We start from the raw sequence: 23,860 nt of genomic DNA, 5'->3' as shown, positions 1-23,860 counted from the left end.
CATCTGTAGGGTTTGGTTTTTAATTTATCCTGACCAGAACTTGTGCTTCCTGAATTTATGAAGTCTTGTTTTTCATCAGTTCTCAGCCATTATCTCTTTGAATATTATCTCTCCTTATTCTCCATGATCGTTTTCTGGAACTCTCACTAGATACCATATGATAGACATTCTCCTTCTATCTGCTCTGCCTGCCAAGTCAGTGCTCTTATTTCTGTCTTTTTCTTTTTGTGTACTGCATTCTGGGTGTGTTTCTCAGGTCTATTTTTATTTGCCTAATTCTTATAGTCCAACCGAGTCTAATTTGCTATTTATCCTAATCACTGAGTTTCAAAATTTCAGTGGCTATAAAATATTTTTTCCATAAATTCTTTTTGGTTCTTTTCCAAATCTGCTTTTTTGTTCCATTGCATTTTTTCAGTTTTTCTATTTTGTTCTTTTATACCTTTAATAATTTTTAAAATTAATTTTTATTGGAGTATTGTTGCTTTACAATGTTGTGTTAGTTTCTGCTGTACAGCAAACTGAATCAGCTATACGTATACATATATCCTCTCATTTTTGGATTTCCTTCCCATTTAGGTCACCACAGAGCATAGAGTAGGTTTCCCTGTGCTATACAGTACATTCTCATTAGTTATCTATTTTATACATAGCAGTGTATATATGTCAATCCCAATCTCCCAATTCATTCCACCACCACTTCCTCCCTTGGTATCCATACATTTGTTCTCTACGTCTGTGTCTCTATTTCTGCTTTGCACATAAGTTCATCTGTACCATTTATACCTTTAATAATTTAAAATAACTAATTTTATATTCTCTCTTATTATTCATTTACCAGAAGTTCTTGACAGCCCTAGCTGATCTTGCTTTCCTTTTATCTATTGACATTTGCCCCTGATGTGATTGTTTTTTCATGGGTTTTGAGATTTTGGATTGTGAATTCCTATTCAATGAAGCTTTATCTTTGGGAATCCTTCTCATTTTGAGTTGAGGATGTGTATCTTCTTTTACAAATTTTTTTTATTCTGGTCAATTAGTAAGCTTTAACGTGTATACCAGATGTCCAACAAAGTCTTGTCTTTGTTGATGATATGGACAACTTACAAAAAGATAAATAAATCTCCTTATCGCCCCCCTCCTTTTACTGGGAGCGGACCTGTTTCTCTTCCACATTCCCTCTAAGCATTTTTGCTTATGAATCTGAGATTTTCACTGTTGTTGAGACATACATTCGTGGGACAAGAGAATGTGGCTGGCCTCAGGAGAAGAGAAATGAGCAAAAGTTCTGGAAAGGGGGAAAAGAGGATGGAACAATCCTTCAGTCGCAGGAAGAGAGAAAACATTGAGCAGGAAACAAAGAGGAGTAAACAAGACTACCGTAATCTCTGGGTTGAGAGAGGGAAGCAAAGACAAGGGTAGTATGCTAACACATATATATGGAATCTAAAAGAAAATGGTTCTGATGAACCTAGGGGCAGGACAGGAATAAAGACTCAGACGTAGAGAATGGACTTGAGGACATGGGAGAAAGGGGAAGCTGGGATGAAGTGAGAGAGTGGCATGGACATATATACACTACCAAATGTAAATTAGATAGCTAGTGGGAAGCAGCCGCATAGCACAGGGAGATCAGCTTGGTGCTTTGTGACCACCTAGAGGGGTGGGATAGGGAAGGTGGGAGAGAGACGCAAAAGGGAGGGGGTATGGGGATGTATGTATACATATAGCTGATTCACTTTGTTATACAGCAGAAACTAACACACCATTGTAAAGCAATTATACTCCAGTGAAGACGTTGAGAAAAAAAAAAAGACAAGGGTAACATGGCAAGGGACCAAAGAGGGGGGCAAGTATCTCATTGTGTGGAGGATAAGAACTTGGAGAAAGTGGGAAGAGCTATATACCCATGTTTCTGCTTTTATTAATGATAGCAGAGCACAGCAAAAAGCCAAGAGTTAACCATGTGCCAGGGACTGTGCTAAGAGCGTTATCTGGATTCTTTCCTTTGATCCTCATAGCAACTCATTGAGGAGGCACTTCTATTCTCCCTAATACACAGATGAGGACACTGAAATTCAAGAAGCTAAGAAGCGTAACCCACACCCCACAGCCAGAGAGAGGAGCAGAGATGAAATTTGAACCCAGCTCTGTCCAACTCCAGAGCAGGAACATGTAGGCACGTCAGGGCTGAGCTAGCACTTGCACTGGGTTATGATTCAAAATACTTTAATATAGGTGGTAGCTCCTCCAGGGAACCCACATGCGGTGGTAGGGAGAGCTGCTGAGGATGGGGAGACCCCGTTTATGGAAAGAAGAGCACAAAGCACATGGCACGTGGTGGGTGCTTAATAAATATTTGCCTAATAAACAACTAGGTTTTTTCCTTTGTAGAATTGGGGAGCTGAGTCCTGGGGCAGTGGAAAAAGATGTGTTAGGTTGAGATGCTTTCCTCCCCGGCTCCTCCCTTGGCTTTAAAGTCCTCCTCTTTTAAAGTCCCCTGGAGAGACCAGTGTCCTGGTCACTTTTCCTGGTGAGGAGGCTGGGCTGGATGAGATTTTTTTTTTTTTTTTTTTTTTTTTTTTGTGGTACGCGGGCCTCTCACTGCTGTGGCCTCTCCCGTTGCGGAGCACAGGCTCCGGATGCGCAGGCTCAGCGGCCATGGCTCACGGGCCCAGCCGCTCCGCGGCATGTGGGATCCTCCTGGACCGGGGCACGAACCCGTGTCCCCTGCATCGGCAGGCGGACTCTCAACCACTGCGCCACCAGGGAAGCCCTTGGATGGGATTTTTGAGAAGCGTGTCATACTGCAGCTGACACGGTGATGAGGAGCTGCTGCCTGGCCGTTTGGACCCTCTCTTGGCTGGGTGACAGTTTCTAGCTATCAATCGTGCTCAGTCCTATGATTATCAGTCTCCATCTTGGTGGCGAGAAGAGACCACATAATGAAGGGATTCCTCCCTTGTCCCCATCTCCTGCACACAGAGCCCAGGCTCAGCCCCAGCCAGTGCAGACCCCGAGTCTTTCGGGTTGGAATGTCCAAGCTGTAGGGTCTCCCCAGACCAGTGCTTTGCAGGTAGACCCAGCATCTCAAGTATTTATTCTCCTGGGAAAGGAGAAAACCCAGAGTGATGGGAGTTAGGAGGGTGGGGGATAGTGGGAAGGTGCACTGCCAGGAATTTGCCACCGGGATTCTGTGTCTTTCCTTTAGAAGGGAAACGATTTGTTTCTTACTGAAGAAGCTTCGGAGCCCCCTTATACTACAGCTGCAAGCTGTCTGCTTTGCCAGGGAAGTGGACCACCCAGAAGAGGCCACCAACTGGGCAACTGTGTGTCCCTTTGTCTTCCTTGTATCTCTGGTCTCCTTATTGTCCTTCCTTCCTTCCCCCCTCCCTCCCTCCCTCCCTCTTTGCGTCTTTCTCTCTCTCTGTTCCCATCTCTCTCCCTCTCCTTCTCTGCTCTCCCAGGCCCTCTCCCATGCCTCACACTTTGCTTTCTGTGAACTTTTCCATTGCTCCATCCACCTCCCGACACCTTCTTTCTCTCCAAAGGCACAGCACGGCGCCAAGTCCTCCCTCCTCTCTCGCCCCAGCATGCCCTGAGAAGGTCCTGGCTTGCCTGAAGCCCCAGGGCTCAGACCACAGAGGTCCTTCAAAGTTCCCTTCTGTTTTACATTTGGTAGTGTATATATGTCCATGCCACTCCCTCACTTTGTCACAGCTTACCCTTCCCCAGCCGCATAGCACAGGGAGATCAGCTCGGTGCTTTGTGACCACCTAGAGGGGTGGGATAGGGAGGGTGGGAGGGAGGGAGACGCAAGAGGGAAGAGATATGGGAACATATGTATATGTATAACTAATTCACTTTGTTATAAAGCAGAAAGTAACACACCATTGTAAAACAATTATACTCCAATAAAGATGTTAAAAAAAAAAGAAAGAAAGAAAGAAAAAAAAAGCTCCCTTCTGGGCTTCAGGCTTCATCCGGGCTCCAGGGAGAGGCCAAGGAGCTGGGCTGCCAGATGCACCTGCTGAGTTTAAAGTCCCCCACTGGGGAGCTTTTCCTGGGCTACCTTGGATGCCTGGCCCCTGCAGGGTGCCCAGAGGCCCCGATACTGTGGGGAAGAACTCCCTGGGTGCCTGCTATCAGCCCAGGGGACTTCCGAGGCCCTCTGTGCTGACCCACCGCGGGGGCTCCCTTGGCAGTGGGCTCCCAATGGAGCAAAGGGCCCCATGGGGCTCAGAGACCCAGATCAGCATTTTAAAGAAAGGTCAGCCAGAAGGGATTTCTGAGACCTGCTGGGAACAGAGGGGATGATGGCCAGGGAAGTTCACCAGCCCCAGGCCCCCAGCAGGCCCATCTGCTGCCCAGGTGGCATTTGAGAGGGCAGGAAAGGCACAGATAAGAACGGGGGAGAGTTGGACTGCAACTTCAGCTCAGTCACTGGTGAGCAAAGATTTGGGCAGGTTATATAATATTTCCAAACCTCACTTTCCTCCCTTTCAAAAGAAAAAGTCAGAGAAAATGATCTTTAGAGTCCTTCCAGCTCTAAAGTTAGGATGGTCCCAGGAGGGGCTGAGGGCTGGTTGACCATAAGGCTGACGTTGTCCACTGACCCCAGGAAGGCTTTGGAACAAATACCAGCTCTGTGTGTGACTCTGGATGAGGGGGGTACATAACCTATTTGAGCCTCAATTTCTACATCTGTATAGTGAGGGTAATACCTACTTGTGGGATCCTGTTAGAATTAAACCAAGAAGGAAAACACAGCATTTCTCGAAGGATGAGCTGTGCAGCCCCAGGTGGTATACAGGCTGACTTTAGCTCATCCTCCATCCTGGCACTCAATGACAAAGTCAGGCCCTCCTCAATCCTTTCTCAAACCCAGTTGTCACGGAGATAGTTGGAGTGACTGCAACACATCAATATCACTCGCCAGTTTCTCCGTTTAGCAAAGGGAGTCCAGGCCTCAGGGTGAGGGCTGGCTGTTGCCAACATCAAGTTCGGACTTGATAACATCGTTTTTATTTATTATGTCTGTTTTTACACTTTCCTTCTATTTATTATTTATTTCTATGTTTGTATTTTATCTTATTTATTTTAATTTTATTTCTTATTATTTATTTACCTTCTGTGCATAGCAATGCTGGTTTCCACGAAGGTAGTGTTATAGAATATCCTTTTGATATAAATTTGAGTAAGTAAAAGCAATCAATTGGAGACAAATATTAAGTAATAGTACAGGCAGCATGATGATATGGTAAAAGTTGTGAAGGCGATATAAAGAATTGGGGGAGGGGCTTCCCTGGTGGCGCAGTGGTTGAGAGTCTGCCTGCCGATGCAGGGGACACGGAATTGGGGGAAATGTTTGCATTAAATCTGGGGACATGTCAAGTGCTTCCTATGGTACCTGACCTCTTTAGTGGGTAATCATGACTATTCCTGCCCTTGAAGGAAGGGCATGTACTGCCACATGCCATTTCTCTGCCTGTCACCTCAGCTCCCAGGTGGTGCTGATGACACCGTCTCCCCAGAATGAGCCTTCTGGACATTGCAGTGTGGGGATAAATCCTGTTCAGTCTTTAGATTGGTTCTGATTCAAATGGTCTCTCCCACTGAGTTTAATGGGAAGTCATTTCAATAGGTCACCAGATTATGAACCATTGAATTTCTACACTAATGATAAAGGGGTTGGAATTCCCACTTGAGCCATTGTACTTTAACCAGAACATGTATTACCTTCTGAAGAAAATGCCACTCATGCATATCAGCCAGTATGTCTCAGTATAGTGTCACCAAGACAGATCTTGACAGAAGAGTCAGGAGCAAGTGAAATCAAAAGCTGTTAAGTCCATGACTATCCATCACCCAGGGAGTTCCTAGAATGGTTAGGACAACGTGTGCGTTACTTTGTTCAACTCACAGCTTTCAATTTTGTTACAAGGAGGGAAGAACAAAATGAGATTTACAGATAAGCAAAGGGATGTTTCTGTAAGCCTGCAATCCGGCACAGCGACTTGCAGGGAATGCATTTAGCACAGCATCCTGGGGGTCCCCCCGGGGCTTTCTGAATGCAAAGACTCAGCCATGTGCCCCGGGGGTATCTGCCTCTAACAGTCTGCTCTGTCCCAGCTGCATAGTGCAAGGGATGCATACTTTTTGCATAGTGCATACTTTCTAGAAGTATCTAAAGTGTCCAAAGTTTGTGCTCATATAAGCCTATGTCAGAGGCCACCAGGGAGGAGGAGCTGGTGGGGCACTCAGCGGATGCCGCCAAACAGCTTCAGCACCTGGAGGAACCAGAGGTCACTGCTCTCTGTGTTTGGACTTGTAGGCAGTGGCACAGCACTCTCTCTGGATTAGTAGGACAACTGTGCAGAATTCCCCTTGGTGGCAGACTCAAGGACTCAGCTTGAAACATGGCAAGCTCCTTCCATAAAGACTTGTAATGAATTTTCCTCTTGAACTCAGCCACCAGTTTTTGGAGCTGTGTTTCCTTAATGGCTTATTCTTCTGCGACTCCCAGGATATTGCTGGATTGGAATTTTGTCTTATTTTGTTTGTTTTTGCAAAAATATTGCAAAAGCAGAATTTCTTGGTTTCACACAGGTAGCCTTAACTCTCATTAAAATACCATGGTTTATAATTTGTTAAGCCATTAAATTATTATCTCATCTTTGGGAAGCAGGAAGCTTGGCAACTGTGGGATAGATACTAAAGTCAAAGAAGGGATGTGACTTCAAGGGGGGCCAATTGTCAGTGTGAAACAAAGTGACCCTGCTCTGGATAATGTTACGCCAAAAGCAGACACCAACAGTATAAGTCAAAATTAGAAGTCAGTGAAACCCACAGAGACGTCTGACTTTTGACTCATCTCTCCTTATTCTCCTTATTCTCAAGAGGGTTTGTAAGTGGCAAGGATGGCCTCAGCATTGTCCTTTTTTGCAAAAGTGGCAAGAGCTTCTAGGCAGAGGCAGGATTAAACCCCTTGATTCATCTGCACAGTCCATCCCGTTTATTTTTATATATTTTTTCTTTTCTTCTTTTTTTCTTTTGGCTGCACCGCACAGCATGCGGGATCTTAGTTCCCCAACCAGGGATCGAACCCGTGTCCCCTCCAGTGGAAGCACAGTCTTAACTACAGGCCCCCAGGGAAGTCCCTCCATCCCTTTTATAATGTAGTCAGTCGAGTACCTTGGAGCACGAGGGATGAGGAGTTGAGTTCTAGACTGCCCAGATCTTTTTTTTTTTTTTTTTTTTTTTTTTTTTTTTTGCAGTACACGGGCCTCTCACTGCTGTGGCCTCTCCCGCTGCGGAGCACAGGCTCCGGACGCTCAGGCCCAGCGGCCATGGCTCACAGGCCCAGCCGCTCCGCGGCATGTGGGATCCTCCCAGACCGGGGCACGAACCCGCGTCCCCTGCATCGGCAGGCGGACTCTCAACCACTGCGCCACCAGGGAAGCCCCTGCCCAGATCTTGAACCAGAGCTTTTGCAATGATCAAATCAGGGACCTTCTAAGAAAAGAATGAGAAAGTCTATTGGTCTGGGAGTCAGAAGAACAAGTGAGGAGTACCGAGGAGAACCTCTTTCCTTTGGTGCCTTCTTTTCCCACCGTGAAAATGGGTGGATGAATTTTTGCCCTGCCTACCTCCCAGAGGCAAGGTCCACAGTACTGATGTCCTGATGGGGTGACATTGCTCACAGAGATGAAAGGGAGGCGGGAATTTCCAGAAGTCTGATGGGATGGAAGTGGAAGATGAATTCTAAGCAGGGCATGGTACATGAGTTGGGCCTACTTTGACCCAGCCATGGATGTATCAATAGTTTAGGGAAATGAAGGCTACATTCTTTCAGTTTGTATCTTGGCTGGCATTGGGAACAATGACTGAGAAAGATATGGTGGGACCACAGACACTATTTTCCCCAGAACTGTTGGCTTTCATGTGTGAGAAAAGGGGAGAATTTTCTGTGGGTGCCATGTCCTGGCTCCCAAATTCTTCACTCAGAATTGGCTGATATGAGGTCCCTGATATAGGGCAAGGCTGGGAAGTAGCCCACAGGCAGGTTGGCTTGGACATGCACCCTCTCTAGAGGACAGGTGCTGGGGCTAGGAGTAAGAATGTCTGTGGAAATCTTCGGGGCATCTTTTTGAATAATATAAATCACTGACACAGGTTTGGGACTTATTTAATAAGTTTTGGAATAACCTAAGTGTCAGCAGTATGCCATCTAATAGAATATTATTCAATTATTTAAAAAAAAGTATCTGTGATATTTAATGACATGGAGGAAAATGCTTACAGTGTAATGTGAAGGGAAAGTAGAATAAAAATTAGATGTTCAGTCTAACCCTAATTTTGCAAAAATACACACTCAAGAAAACACACGAAAGAAATATATAAAAATATCAATAATGGTGGGAGTTCCCTGGTGGCTCAGTGGTCAAGAATCCACCTGCCAATGCAGGGGACACAGGTTCGATCCCTGGTCCAGGAAGATCCCACATGCCTGTGCGCCGCAACTACGGAGCCTGGGCTCTAAAGCCCGTGCTCTGCAACAGGAGAAGCCACCCTAATGAGAAGCCCTCACACCGCAATGAAGAGTAGCCCTTGCTCGCCGCAACTAGAGAAAGTCCATGAGCAGCAACAAAGACCCAATGCAGCCAAAAATAAATAAATAAATAAATTTATAAAAAATTATTAATAATGGTTATCTGTTAATGGTGAGATTCTAGGTGGCTTTTTTTTTTAAACAACTGAAAATAATAAGTTCCTTTATTAAGAAATATACTTTGGCTGCTGTTCCAAACCACAATATAACAGTGACAAAGTGAGAGTGTTTTCCCCTCTCACTTAATAGGGTGAGCTAAACAACCATGGGCTTATGTCCTAGCTCTTTGGTGTTTGGGGGACCAGACTCCTTCTATCTGTTGCGTGCTAAAGAGGCAGTTATTCAACCTCATGAACTAAGATCACTTCCATATTCCAGCCAGTGGGGAGAAGAGATGGGAAATAGGGGGAATGTCTCTTCTTTTTAACCGTACAACCTATAGAGTGCATGTAGTATCTGTTCAGATTCCACTGGCTAAAATGTAGTCACATGGTCCACTCCCACTGCAAGGGAAACTGAGAAATATAGGGTTTTTTTTCCCAAATTAAGGATGGGTTGATAGGGTATAAGGTCAACAGATAAAAGACAATTATATTTGTATATATCTAGGTGATTTTTTTTTTTTTTTTTTTTTGCGGTATGCGGGCCTCTCACTGTTTTGGCCTCTCCCGTTGCGGAGCACAGGCTCCGGACGTGCAGGTTCAGCGGCCATGGCTCACGGGCCCAGCCGCTCCGCGGCATGTGGGATCCTCCCGGACCGGGGCACGAACCCGTGTCCCCTGCATCGGCAGGCGGACCCCCAACCACTGCGCCACCAGGGAAGCCCTCTAGGTGATTTTTATACTCTTTTATGAAACTTTATGGGTCTGAATTATTCTTATAAGTAGAAAAATATATTTATAGTAAACAAACCCCTCAAAGCTTGCTCTCTGAGTCCCTCTCTCCATCCTGGGGACAAGTGCTCCCTTCTGGTACTCAAAGGCCCTTGAGCATGGTTTCAAGGGATGTGCTGCAGTGGTCTTCTTCTTTTGTTATAAATCACAAAGAGATAAATTTCTCCAAAGGTACAGTCTCTCGTGAAAACTCGACAGATCTAAGCCTCAGTTTCCTTGCCAGTAAATGGGAGAATAGCTACTGCCCTTTCTGACACTACAAAGAGATTATAAAGACTAGGGTAAGGAAAGTGAGAGTACTATTAGCCGTTCAGAAGATAACACAGTGGTAATTTAAGGAGTGTTAGGTTACCAATAGTAGTTATGGCTTAGAAGATCTGACATCAAATCATGGTAACAACGTGAACCCTGTTGGCGCCTTTATCACAACAGTGTATATGCTAGTAGGACTGACAACTGGATAATTAATATTATTGTGGTTGTAGGTTTTTACAGCAGAGTTTTCTCTTTGGAATTTTCGTATCTCAAATTTCTGTTTTAATAAGCCCCTTTTTTGAATTCACAAAGTAATGTCATGTGCCAAGAAGAACCACCAGAGGGCGCTAAATCACTTACAGAGTTCACCTGGCTTCTTTAGAGCGGAATCACCCAGATTTATGTCAAGAGTATGGGAAGTAGATCCAGGCCTGAAAAAAATGAAATCTATATACGTTAATTGTGATGTTGGGCCGACATTTAAGTAAATAAGCTTCTTTGTTCTCCTTGGCTATTACTTCAGTCTCTCTGCCTTTTTAGTTTGTGTGTTCATGCACTTTTATTTATTTCTTTTTAATCGGTTGGGATTGTTCAGAGTAGAATAATTTAGAAACGTGAAACCCCAGTTTTCTGTGATGGCTGTCATAGGCACATGTTGACATGATAAAGAGGCTTCCCTCCTCACTGAGAAGCTTATAAATGCGACTAGAAATAAATAAGTGGCTTGTATTGTTTTCAGAACGGGGGAGGTTGGAATTTGTACTTTCGTAAAGACTTTCAGTTCTTGTGCAATGGCTCTCAATTCCCAGCCTGCAGACACACCTACAAGATGTGAAATGCACTGGAGCAATTTGTAGGTGCTTCTCTGTAGCCTTCACATTCCCAAGGCCATCCCAGGGAGTGGGAAGGTGGGGAGTGGGCGTGCGTGTCAGGGTTCTGAGGGCCCACCGGCCTGGAGCTGCTTTGTAATGCCCTGGAGTCTGTTCGCACCCAGCTGTCTGTGGGTCCACATGGCCTGCTAAGTAACGGCTGCAGCAGAAGGCAGAGGCACTGGGCTTCAGTTCTCATCCCAACTGAGGGGCCCCATGGGGTGCAGGACAGCAGTGTGGGTCAGGGAGCGACAATCTTGCCTGTACCCATCTCCCCTGCTACACAAACACAGTGACTGGCTTGTGTGTGGGAGTGGTCAGAAGCTCTGATCTGTGTTTGGCTGTTTGTTTTTGGATCACAGTAATTACAAAGAAGATCTGTATGTTTTCTTTTTCAACCTTACAAACAATCCTTTGAGGTAGGCAGGGCAGTTGTTATTTTTATTCCAATTTACAAATGAGAAAGCACAATGAATGAAGTGGTACCTAAGGTTCCCTTTGAGGCCTAAATTGGTGAAGTCAGGTGCCAGGTTTTCTGAAGTCTGTGGTTGGTAAGGAAGTAGCAGGAGAGCTGGGCCATGGCCTGATGAGGTCTATTTCTGGTGGGTGGTGGTGAATGGTGGCTACTCTCTCATTTGGTGCCCACCAGTCAGGAGGTGGTGAGGACTGGGGATTGTAGGAATAGTAGTTTCTTGACTTTGATGGTGAGGGTCTCTGAGAATCCTGACTAAGCCTCATTTTTGTGTAACATGGAAGTTGCTACAAGCTTCAGTCAGCACAGGGACGAGTGATGAAGAGAGCAGTGGAGATGATGTCTCAGGGGCCTCCCAGAACCTCTGGAAGAATGATGAGATGATGAAGGTGATGATGGAGGAGAAACACAGCTGGGGACTCTGCAGTTGGGGCGATAGAAGTCACAGCAGTCAGTGGCCTCTTGCTACTAGCCCCCGGACTGGTGCCTGAAGGGAACCCAGGCTGTGTGGAAAGTCCAGGAAAGCCTGGAGGGCATTCATTGGTTTGTGGAAGCTCAATTATATGGGGGGAGTGAATCCATTCTGGGGGTTTCATATCCCACTGGGGAGACAGTCCTATCCTTTGCTGCTCTTTTCGTGTTATGGGTGTTTTGTTTTTAAATTTCAAATCTAAAATGTAAGGAAAGTCCTTAACTTTCCTGGCATATGCTGAGGCCCAAAGGCAGCAAAGTACAGCCATTTAGAAGGCTAATAAACCAAGGAACCACAGGGCCTCAGCCACCTTCTTGCACATCCCCCGAGCACTTCTGGGGCTGATCCCCCCCCCAACCCAGTGCTGGAAAGGACCCAGGGCCTGCATGGGGCTGTTGTGGCAGGGATGTGCTCAGAGTGGTTTCTGAACATGGAGGGAGGACCAGGCTGCAGGTACCATGTGGGTGAGAGACAATTTCACTTTCTGGAAAATATTGTCTGGAGCTCCCTTTTACATACTGCTTTTGAGGACCAAACACTTAAGCACTCTTACCTCATTCCATTTCCCCTTTGACTTTGTCCTTGACTGTACTAATGGATGTGTGTCCTGAGCCCAATGAATGTACTATGAATCAAGCAGGAGAAGGAAGCTTCAGACATCCCCTTGAGCCTCTCTGCCCAGCTTGGCCTCCCTTGCCCCATCCTCCCTTGCATCCTAGGGCCTCCAAGGGCAAGGGGAGGGGCTGAACTGTGGCTCAGGCAGAAACAGCACAGGCCTATACAGTGAAGGATGCTAACTTGGCCTTCACCACAGAAAGGCCTGAAAGCAACCCAAGAATTCCAATTAGGCTTAAACTAATGAGCTGGAAACTTTGGGGAGACCACTGTGGGCAATGAGGGGAGAATGTGATCATCTTCCTTTTAATTAGTGCTGGAAAAACTTGTGGTCCAGCTGGTAGCATAAGGAAGGGGAGTGTCCAGAGGGAGCAAAGGTTGAGAGTATCAGAAGGGGGATTTCCCCTGGTGGTTAGGGAGAGGCTGCTGAACAAACCCAGACACCTTCTTCACCTCTAAGTGGGGAGGACAGAAGACCCTAAATGGGGAAAGGTGGGCTTTAATGGAGCTTGGAGCTGCCCTTCTCACACGATGGAGTCTGAGGCTGAATAAAAGGGGAGTAACATTAGGGAACTCTGTTGTCTATAGGAGCTTTCACTGTCCCTGAGGTCAGGTCTGCCCTGCCCATCTTTGCCTACTCTCTTAGGCAGCCTCTGTCGCTTAATAAGGAAAAGGCAGGAAAACCACCTGCTGCTGTCAAAGGCCACAGACCACCTGCCAGGCCCCTGCATGGCCCTGCTTTCCAGAACACAGGGGGCACTGGGGCACCTAGGAAGGCGACAGGGAAGAGCGACAGGGGTTGGTAGGGGTCGAACGAGGGTGTGTATCCTGGAGAAGGGTCCTCCTCACTCCCGAAGCCCGAGGAGCTTGGGGCGTCCGGCCTGTGCAATCAACAGCTGGTCACTTCTCCCCTCCCCACTGGGGGCTCCCTTGGGGAAAATGGCCTGCCACGGGCGCCCGGCCATCCTCCTCGGGTCCCCCAGGGCGCTCGGCTGGGGTCGCAGCACCTTGGAGAGAGGTGTCGGGTCCCGCACCTGGATTTGGGGCTCTCTACCTTTCGCACTGCGGCTCAGGGGTGCGTGGTAGGCCGTCGCCAAGGGGTCTGCCGGCCCCCTGCCCAGCTCGGAGCCGAGGCGAGCCAGCGCGGCGAACCTCCTCCCCTCCCGTTCGGGCGGCCTGAGCCCGCGCCCGCTCCAGTTGCTGCAGCTGCTGTTGCTGGCGGTTGCGGGGAGCGCGGGGCGCGCGCAGGAGAGGCTCGGGCGGCGAGGACGGAGACGAGGAGGAGCCTGAGGAAGCGGGGAGGAAGATCGAGCGAAGGCCGAGGAGGCTCAGCGGCGTGGCGGCGCGGCTCGGGGATCCCGGGAACATGGGCTAGCGGCGGCGGCGGCGGCGGCGGGCAGGGCCGGGCGCGGTGAACCTGCCGGGGCCCGGCGCACACCGGGGCGGCGAGCGGGAGCCGAGCGCAGCCGGGAGAGGAGGGCTGGCGCGGGGGCGCCCGGGAGGGGGCTGATGAGACAATATTAACGAGTCGCCGCCGAATAAGCCCATAGCGGCGGGCTAGCGGCGCGGGCTGCGTGCGGGGAGGGGTCCCGGGCCGGAACGCGGCGCAAACGCGTGGCGCACCGCGGGCGGGCGGCGCGGCGCGACGCGGAGGGCAACCGGGCCGGCGCGCAGAGCCGGGGCGGGCCCGGGGGCGGCCCGTGGCTCCCCCTCGTTCTCGGCGCTCTGGGCCCGCGCAGCCCGGGGCTAGCGGGGCTTGGGCCGGGGAGGGGTGCTGCCCGCGCGCTCCGTCCCCCTCCCCCCTGGGCGGGCGGGCCGGCGGCCGGGGGGAGGGCGGGCGGCGGCGGCGGCCCGCTGTATATATCTCCGCGCACCCCGCCAGGTCGCGCACAGCTCCCCGAGCCCAGGCGCCTCCCCGCCCCCTCCCCGCGCTCCGCGGCGGCGGCGGCGGCAGCAGTAGCAGCAATATGGCTGTTGATGGGTGTTCGGGGTGGCGCTGGCGGCGGGAGGAGCTCCCCCGAGCCCCTGCGCCGGCTGCCCGTTGCTAGCTATGGCAAATGGTGGCGGCGGCGGCGGCAGCAGCGACGGCGGCGGCGGCGGCGGAGGCAGCACTCTTAGAATGAGTAGCAATATCCACGCGAACCTTCTCAGCCTAGACGCGTCCTCCTCCTCCTCCTCTTCCTCCTCCTCTTCTTCCTCCTCCTCCTCTTCCTCCTCGTCCTCGGTCCACGAGCCCAAGATGGATGCGCTCATCATCCCGGTGACCATGGAGGTGCCCTGCGACAGCCGGGGCCAGCGCATGTGGTGGGCTTTCCTGGCCTCCTCCATGGTGACTTTCTTCGGGGGCCTCTTCATCATCTTGCTCTGGCGGACGCTCAAGTACCTGTGGACCGTTTGCTGCCACTGCGGGGGCAAGACGAAGGTAACGCGCGCCCCGGCGCCTCCCCCCTGCGCCAGCCCCGCCGCTTCTCGGCGTCCCCTGCAGCCCACCTCCTCGCTTCTCACAGCGCAGTGCCTCCATCCCTGCCTGCCTTCCGCTCGCCGCCTTCCCTTCCCTCCGCTCTCCTGGCGGCCGCCTGTTGGGGCTTCGGGCGGCGCGCCGGGGGTGAGGAGTTGCCCCCAACCGGTGCGCTCCGGGACGCGGACGCCCAATCCCGTCCCCTTGTTTATTGTAGGGTTGTTTGTGGCTGCGGCTGGGGCCGGGGTGGGAGGTAGGGAGAGGCGACTCGGCGGGCACCGAGCAAGCTGGGGGCCGCTCGGTGCGCGTTCCGCGCGGTTCACCTGCCCGGGCTCGGCTCCTTGTGGTGGGCGAGGGGGAGCAGGTCAGCCCGCACTTTAGAAACCTGTTGGGGAGATGAGTTCGTAAAATCAGAAGGGCAGGAAAATCCTTTGAGAAAGGGAGGACATCTTTTGGACTAGGGAATCCCAGGAGAGGAACATGACCAGAGGACGTGCGGGGGACCTGGAGGGGCGAGAGAAAGTTGGGGAGATGCATCCCAGTTTTGGAGGCAACCCGCGGATGCTGCCACTTTAGGAATGTGGCGAGGTCTCAAAACTGATGTCCCCTCCCTCTCCGACTCTTGGAGCAGACCCCCACCCCCACCGCAAGTTCTTCGGCATCTGTATTCTCGCCCCACTGCCACCGCCTTCAGGTCCCCGGAAATGCCCCCGGCAGCGTGGAGCTAGAGCGGGAGGTCCGCCCGAGAGCCCGCCGAGGCCGAGGTTTTCACGCGAGCCTCCTCCCCGACGCTTTTGAGGTGGCTGGATGTCGGCTTTAAACTATTCCTGGCGCAGAGACGCCCACCAGCACCGAGGCTCACTACACCTTATGTATGGTTGCTAGGCTGACTGCCTGGTCTGTCGCCGTCGTGTCCCTAGAGATGTTCTCTCCCCCCCCGCCCCCCCCACACTGGCTGAAGGTGAGAGGTGGCGGGCAGTTTTTCATAGAAAACTGCAGGATAAAAAAGAAAGAACTGGAAAAAAGAGTGACCAAGTTGTTTTCTGTTTGACTAATTTTTAACCTAGGGGACTAACCAGCGCCAGCATTTTCAGAGGGAGGGAAGCTCAAAGAGAGATAGGGAACAGTGCAAGGCCGTGTCACATCTCGGTGGGAATGCTCACACCTTTTCTAATAAAGTTAATCCGAGGACACCTCAAACTTCCACGGGGCACAGCAACTTGTAGCAGCCTCAATTGCTATGGGGAGGGAGTAGGTAAGATGGGGGCTATGGGTGACACACAAGGGTGAAGGGAAGCTCTCTCTCTCTCTGTCTTCTGATCGTTAATTATACATTGTGTTGGGTGCTGGAGCTCAGCTGTGTTTTGTGGTAGCACATTTGTGTTTTGGAAAATACTGGTGTGTTGGAAATAAGGGAGAAAAATAAAAGCCATCATTCGCTTCCTCCTCCACCTACTTCTCCGGAGACCTCCAGATGTTAGTCAGTCAGTTTTCTCTGGAGTTACCTTCTTGGCCATAGCAGTTTCTCACTTGTCAAGGTGGAAAACCACCCACATTCCAGAGAAGCCATTAGGTTAAGCAAAGTCCTAACCCTGAGACCCCCTAGACCCAGCCCCTTGCCTAGCCCTCCTGACCAGTGCTTATTCATATAGCCTTCTTATTCACACATTCCCTCTCCTCTGCCTCCCCACCAGTCTTGAGTCTGGGAGTGTTTTTCCTTTACTGAGATTCCGTGCTACCCTTAGAGGCAGAACTTGTAGTTGCACGCATCTCAAACGTTTTCTAGACTGAGTGATTTTGGGGAACTTTTTAACAATCTCCTTATCCTTCAGGAACTGGGTAGGCTAGATCATAATGAAAACTTTTTTCAGTGAGTCAAAATAAGTTTCAGTGTTTTTGTGATCCTGGGGTTTTAAACACAGCTTCTAAAGTCTTTTTACTCTAGCGGGTACATCGGTGCTACTGCAATGCTTCTGATGAAATGCTGATTGGATCGTTCACATAAAGAGTCTCTTTCTTAAATGATGACCAAGCATAACCTCTGTAACTTTTCTCAAGAAAATACGTTTTTGGCAATGATCATTAGAAAAAAAGCAATCCCTAGATATTAGGCTATATCTTGTAGCTCCAAGACATGCCGAGTTGACTAAACTGGAACTTTCTACAAAGAATCATCTGGGACGAGAGATGCTTGCAGTGGGTTGGGAAGATGTGAGGCCAGTATAGAATGAGATCACGTCACTTTTGGTACCATTAGAGTCCCCTTCAAAACATGCCCAGAATCTCTTAATACTTGCCCCTTGATTTGCTCAATTAAACAGTCTGTGTAGCCATCTCATTTTGACCAGTAGTAGTTACTTAGGGCTTTTATAAGCTTTTCTTTCTACTCTTGAGGTCTGTATTTTTTTTACTGCAATCATTCTTTTTTTTTTTTTTGTCCTTCATTCTTTTTGCTTTCCAAGTAGTTGGTAGTCATCAAGACGCTGTTCACAAGAATGCATTTGGCTTCAGTTTGGAATAATTATTTTAGTGTTGGGTTTCTCAAGCAAACTAAGGCTGCTTTTCCTTAGTATTCTACCAGCCCGCAGATATGTTCACCCTGATCCTGGTTCAGCCCCAAGACGGTTTGACCCGGAGCTAGGGTCCAGAGGAAGGCTGGTCTTTTTAGCATCTGAAATTCTAGGGGAAGAAGTTTCAGCAGGAGCTCCAGAATCACAAGCATTTGGCCTCTGGGACTGCACCATCCTTTCTGATGAAAGGAACCTGAAACCGGACGTCCATCATGAGGCATCTCCTCCTTAGTTCCTCTGGCCTCCGAATCTCAAATCATGAATGCCTTTACTATTCTGAAAAGGATAGTTCTGTGGATTTCTTTAGGAAATAAAGAAGAAAGAGAATCCCATTTCCCCCCAGTTGGGAATTCAGGCACAGTCCTGCCAGTACTATATTCTGTGCTGTACTTTTTCACATCATTTTTCTTTCTCTGTTGGGTTTCATCAGAGCCCTCTCTTTACTTGGCCCTGACGTTTCAAGGTCTAAGCCAGTCGTAGACTGTAGTGAACAAGGAGCGGCTCTGGCAGCCTGAATAAGGTTGTGACCTTGAAGAAGTAGATTAACCTCTCTGGTCTCTTTCCTGGTGTGTAAAATGTGGGATTGAATTCCGTGAGTGCTAATGTCCCTTCCTGCTCTGGGACTCAGTGGAAGACAGTAGGAGGAGTTGGTGATCTATGGGTAAAGTTTCTAGCTCAGAACATGTTCTGTAACTCTCCAGCCTCAGAGTGCTTATGTGTCTTTATTCCCATCTTCTGCTCTTCCTCCAGCCCACAGTCTGCTTTTCTTTAAATGCCTGGGGAAACTGAGGCCAGCTTCCTATGGAGCTGTGCTTTGCTGTGGGTCATAGACTCATCCTGCTCTCAGGTGGAGCTGTCCTCCCTGTAGAAGTTTGGGCTTGATTAAGGTTGGTCTGCATGTGATGAATTATGGAGGTTTGTCTCCATGGCTGTGTCTGAGAAAACAACACGTTTTCTCTGTTAGACTCGTGACTAATATAAACATCAGATCCCATTACGGCTTGGTAGTTACCCAGGGTCTGGCCTGACGCATCATCCAATCAGGGCTGGAAACTTGAGTGCCTCAGAATTCTTGATTCCAGATTGGCCCCGGTGCCTCATCTCATCCTGGAGATAGTCTGCATCGGACGAACTTCAGATGTTCCTTCGGATCACTTAAGGGGGCCTTGGAGAGGTGCTCAGGTCCCAGACACAGGGGAGTTCCAGGTGACCTTCCCTTGTCCTGAGACCTTTTGCTTCTTGTTCCTGGCTCTCCCTGTGGAAATGCACACTTCTGTAGAGATGCTGCAGTCAGATAGACCTGAGTGCAAATCGTGGATTCCACACTTGTTAGCTGGGCATCTGTGGCTGGCAGCCCTGTTAAGCGTGGTTTCTTTACATGTAAGAAGAGCGTAATGATGCTTACTTTGTAGAATTCGTATAAGGAGTGACAGTGCTGGGTATACAGCACCCAGGAAATGCCTGGCACTTAGCAGGCCTGTAAATGGGAGCTATCATAGCTCCACAAAGTGGCAGGTTTAAAATTTTCTCCTTGATTCCTCGAACTTCTGGCCCTGGAAGGGCACAGACTACAACAAATAGAACTTTTGAACCAAAAGGGACCTCTAGACCCTGGAGTCAATTGTCCTTGGGTCAAACAACCAGTTAGGGTCAGATTGAGATTTGGGCTCATAGCTCTTGGCTGTTGCAAGGCTGGCAGGTCGGGGAGGGGCAGCCTAGGAAGGCTCCATGGCTGAGGGCTTGGCAGGATGGCTAGTGCTTTGATGGCGGGCAAGTCAGTGGATGAGCATTGTCATTGTGGGGCTCCAGGAGCTGCAGACCTAGCAGAAGTGGAAGGTTTTGTGGGCAGGTGTGGCTGTCTAATGTCCCTTGAGAAAGGATGAATTCCACCCCTGTTCTCCCCATTCCAGAGCCCACAGACCTGTTCCCCTGACGATGTAACAGTTTCCCCGCCAGGGTGCTCTCTACTCAGACCAGCTTTACCCTGATGGCCTCCAGAGTAGTATTTCCCCAAGTGTGTTCTGTGGAGCACTTGCCCTTGCAGTTACCTTGTGAAACAAAATTGTAAGTCAGGGCATATCTGCAACCCCCCCTTGGACAGTCACATCATGCTCTGGGAGAAGTCCCAAGGGAGAGGAATTGGTTAAACTGCTCTTGGCCGTGCTCACTTTGAGCAACAGGGCCTAGATGTCACGCTCACCATGTAGCACCCAGAAGTCAGCCTGTGACCTTGGGCAAGGACGTCACCGCTTTGTGCCTCAGTCTCCTCATCTGTAAACTGGGGGTCCTAGTAGAGCTCAGCCCTTTGGGGTAGGTACTCTCAGGGACCCCACTTTATAGCATTTCCTAGGAGGACACTGGTGACTGCAAGCCATGCACTGGCCCTATTTCCGGGTGCCCAGGGTCCTTGTCCAAACATGCATCAGGAGGAAAGCAAGAGCTGCCCTTGTGTTTGGCCTGGGGGAGAAAGGATTCCAAGGGCAAGGCTCACTGCTGTCTTCTTCCCTGGATGGGGACATTCACTGTGTGCCTGGTACAGAGTGCTTGCTTTGGGTATCTCTCTGACTAGGGCGAAAGGAGCCTGGTGCTGAAGCATTCAGGTTGGTATTAGATTCCAATGCCAGGGCCTCCTTCCCAATGTGGGCAGCAGCGGTGTCCCAGCTCACAGTGGCAGTGACCGTGCTAGCCTGCGAATCACAGCAGCCAGCTCCACCTTCCTGGGACTTCAGAGCTGTGGAGCCCCTGCAAGGACGTCTCTGTGGTTCCGGTGAAAAGGGCGGTGTTTGTGCCGTGATGCCGCAGCTCCTGGAGCCCTGGGGGAGCACTGGTCTCCATGAGATCTGCTTGGGGGGCAGGCAAGGTCAGTGTCCCACAGGACCTCTGAAATCACACAGCCTTTCTGTGCACAGCAGGGAGCAGATCAAGAGAGTGCCCTTTTTTGAGATGCTTCTGAGTGGGTGGAACCCTGGCCCTGGGCACATGGAGGAGGAAGCTCGGGGGCCCCAGCCTGAGAGGCAGGGGTTTCCCAGCACTCTGGGGAGAAGGCTCAAGGGATGTTCAGTTTGGGTATTAGATCTCTCCCTCCCATGGCCAGAGAGCATCCAGTCCGTCTACTTCTGGGGCCTCTCGCACCTTTACATGTACACGAATCACCTGGAGAGCCATTAAAATGCAGATTCTGATTCAGAAGGTCCAGGGTGGGGCCTGAGACTCTGCATTTCTGACAAGCCACAGGTGATGCCGATGCTGAGCAGACCATGGTTTGGGAAGTAAGGATCTGGTCACTGCTTTAGTCTCCAGGCAGTCCCTCTCTGAAGTCAGGGCTATTTTTAAATATGGAAATTCTCAGCTCTTCAGCAGTGGGAAGGGATGAGAAGAGGAAGGTTCCCTGTGCCAGGACAGCCAGGTGGAGAAAACTCGGCTCAGGCCTCCCCGCGTTGCTGCCGTTCAGTCTGGGTGCTCCCTGCTAAAGCTGGTTGTTCGGGTGTCTGCTCCCTAGGAACCCACAGTGCTGTTGGTTTGGGGCTGCATTGTGGTGACCAGAGCAGCATCCTGCAGATGGGGGTGTGGTCTGTGCGTCGCCCATCAGGCTGTGGGCTGTCCCTCGTGCCAGTGGGTCACGCTGCAAGGGGACTTTCCGCAGTCCCGGATGGCAACTCAGCCAAACCACCTTCTTGCAAAATTAGAGGCTCGTGGTGGAGCCAGGGCTGCACTGTGGCGATGCTCCGGGAGGCCAGCTGTTGGCCGCTCCCTCCGGACTGTTTGAAGTCAGCAGGCAGTAAAACTGCCAGCCTGATTTTCCATAGGGACCTCGGTGGGCTTTTCCAAACGGAGGGTGCAGTGTGAAAGGACTGGGCTCAAGACCCGATCACGGAGTGGGGAGAGACGTGCAGCACTGTGCTGTGCCACCCTCCAGTGGTGCTTTTCGAGAATTCCAGCAGATGAAGCTGGAAGTAGCTCCTTTTCTCAACATACTATCAGGGTTTTCACAGCTCATACTGTCAGGGGCTTTTTCTTGGAGATGTGCTTTTTGGGTTGTTCCATTGTCAAAGGGGAGAACCTGGAATAAACATTTATCATGAGCATCGTCAGCTTAAATGAAGGACTTAGCATGATGCCCGGCACACAGTAGGTCCTCACATACATCTTGTGGTTAATAGTGTTGTTGTTTTGGCTTTTATTACATAGGGAGTTCATCCTCTGTTCCAGGAACCAAGCTAGGTGCTAGGGATAAAAATAAGACCCAGTTTGTCTGATGGAAGGGATGGAAAAATTCAGTTATCTTCTCATGGGGTATGCACATGTCTGGTCTCCAAGTTGCCTGCAAACCCCCTGAGGGCAGGAACTGAGTCATATAAATACAAGCACAGATATATGTTGGGAGGGCCCTTCCACAGTGATCTGTGGGAGGCTGCATGGGAATGTTGTAGGTGCAAATACATTTTGCTGCTCTTTTGGGTAATTTGTTAGACGCTATGGAGAAACTCTGGGTGAAAGGGATGGGCTTGAGTCATCTCTGGATTTTAATTATTCATGCCACCCCGGCCTCCCCTGACCGGTGGGTAAGAAGAATTTGTTCACGATGAGCACTTGTTCATGAGGTGGATGAGTCAGGCAGGGGCCAGAAGGACAGCTTCAAAGGAATGGCTGCTTGAAGATGGAATTTGCTTTGTTTTTGGCATTATTTGGGGCATTATGTCTAATTGCCAATTTGGAAATGTAATTGGCACTCCAGGTCCAGAAGGGATATACTTCACCGTGTTAAGCCGAGCCTCTGAATCATCTCCCTATAAGATCTCATTACCTGTATGACTAATGCTTCTTTACATGGCCGAAAACGAAATTATTTAAAACATCTCATTTAGTTGGTATTCTTTATGCTGTTTCATTGGCCTCCCTACCAGGTTTTCCCGGGGACCAGATCCGGTTGACGCTGGGCATTTCAAAGGTAATTAACAGAAACGCTGTGTTCCTTCCTTCTGCTCTTCATCCTTTCCTTGATTTCCTTTCTTTCCTGGTGATTCCTGCCAAGTCCAGGAGCAGAGGGACTGAACTTTGCAGGTTAGTGGACAACAAATAGAGGCTTGATCTCACAAGCTGAGAAGCACGTGGAGTTGTGACATCATAGGGGCAGAAAGGTGCTTTGGGGTCGGGATCCCACCTCCTCCCCAGCGCCAGTGCTGGGAGCCCTCGGCCCCATCTCCAGAGGGGACAGGGGTGTTCATGGCCTTCTGAGGCCGCCATTCCATGGGGCACAAACCCACCTAAGCATGAATGGAAAGGTCTTTCTCCCTGCACTAACCCCTCTTTGCTTCTCGGCTGTTTCTAGGACACACAGAACATGTCTTGGTAGGTGATAGATTTCAAATTCTAAATCCGGCCCAAGAAGGCCCAGAGCTGGGTGGGGTTTAAGTGTCAGCAACGTTCTTGAGATGTAGAACGCCCTTAACTTTTGTTGCTACCGTGCAAGCCACCTTCTCTTTCTCTCTTGTGACTGCCCGATGTCCTTCTTCCCCAGAGGCGGTGAGGTTTCTCCGTGCCCTCTTCCCCAGGGTTTACACAGCAGCCCATCCTGGCTGTTGGTTCTGGTGGTTTGTCCTGTGCAATGTGTCAGGTCTTGTCAGAAGCTGTGGGTGAGGATTTGGCCATCCCTGAGCCATTGGGTCGCCTCATTGTCACTGGAATGTGCCCGGTGATTCCAAAGTTCAGCTTCTTTCAGAGGTTAGTGCTGGGCTTGGCCGAGAGCAGATGTGATTTGGGGGCAATACTAGGGATCCACATGTAGAGTGCAGATCCTTTGTTAAGAAGCCCGCGTTGGACTCTGCTTTCTAGGTGTTGGCTCTTCCCAAAGGAGAGAGAACAGACAGTGATCTTGAGCTTCTTTTTGGATCATTTAAATACAGCTGCTCCTAGAGTTGAAGATTATTCCTCTCCAACTGCTCATCTTATCTCATCTCCTCTGGGCTTCTATACGCTACTGCTGCCATTTCTCCTATTTTGCTGAGCAGAAAGAAACCAGAAAAGAAAGAGAACATACAAGAGGGGAGGGTAAGGGAGGGCAGTGGGGAGAGGGAGATGTTCACACAAAGAAAAGTAGAATTTCTCGTCTGGGAGCTGGAGGTTGGATAAATACATAATTGGATGGATTTTGTTTTTAGTCCCTTCCCCTTTGTCTTAATGAATAAATCATGACAAGTGACCTCATGCCCAAGGTGTGCAGCATTAGCATTATATAAAGACCAGTGGAAAGAGTGCTTTCCCTTTTGGAAGAGTTTAGCTTTTCAAGTGAGTTCCCTCTAGTGAACTGCTAGCGTGGGGCCTGTGTGGCCCTGTGGCCCAGACACCAGGGGTTATAAGGTTTCTGGGGACTCTTCCTCTTCGTGTACCTGTTTATGCAGGAGCAGAATTCTTCTCTTTGGGAGAAATTGCTGCATGAGTTTGTTTTCCCTTTACGTGACTTTGGAAAGTAGACTTTTTGTGGCTCTGGAAGGGGAAAAAGTAGATGGACAATGAGTAGCAAATGGAGAACTCAGAGATAAGGGCCCTTAAGGCTCGGAGGAAAGATTTGGAAGATGAAAGGGTTTACCTGAGGGCCGGGGATTTTCATGACCAACATTAGCTGGCCACCGCTTAATACATTGTTTT

General features: G+C 49.7%; 1 protein-coding gene across 6 annotated transcripts in view; it reads left to right on the top strand.

Moving 5' to 3' along the window:
* The first annotated feature begins 14,055 nt into the window (after positions 1-14,055).
* Positions 14,056-23,860, top strand: part of KCNMA1 (potassium calcium-activated channel subfamily M alpha 1) — a 763,138-nt gene continuing 753,333 nt past the window's right edge. For all 6 annotated transcript variants that reach the window (XM_082611009.1, XM_082611010.1, XM_082611008.1 and 3 more), the window contains exon 1: positions 14,056-14,609. In XM_082611009.1, the coding sequence (XP_082467135.1) occupies positions 14,238-14,609 (372 nt within the window). In that variant the 5' untranslated portion in view covers positions 14,056-14,237. The remainder of the gene's footprint in view (positions 14,610-23,860) is intronic.

The sequence above is a fragment of the Mesoplodon mirus genome (assembly GCF_964341445.2).
Source record: "Mesoplodon mirus genome assembly, chromosome: 2".
Taxonomy (NCBI): Eukaryota; Metazoa; Chordata; class Mammalia; order Artiodactyla; family Ziphiidae; genus Mesoplodon; species Mesoplodon mirus.
Note: the sequence above shows the minus strand (reverse complement) of the source record. Positions and strands in the feature narration are given on the sequence as shown.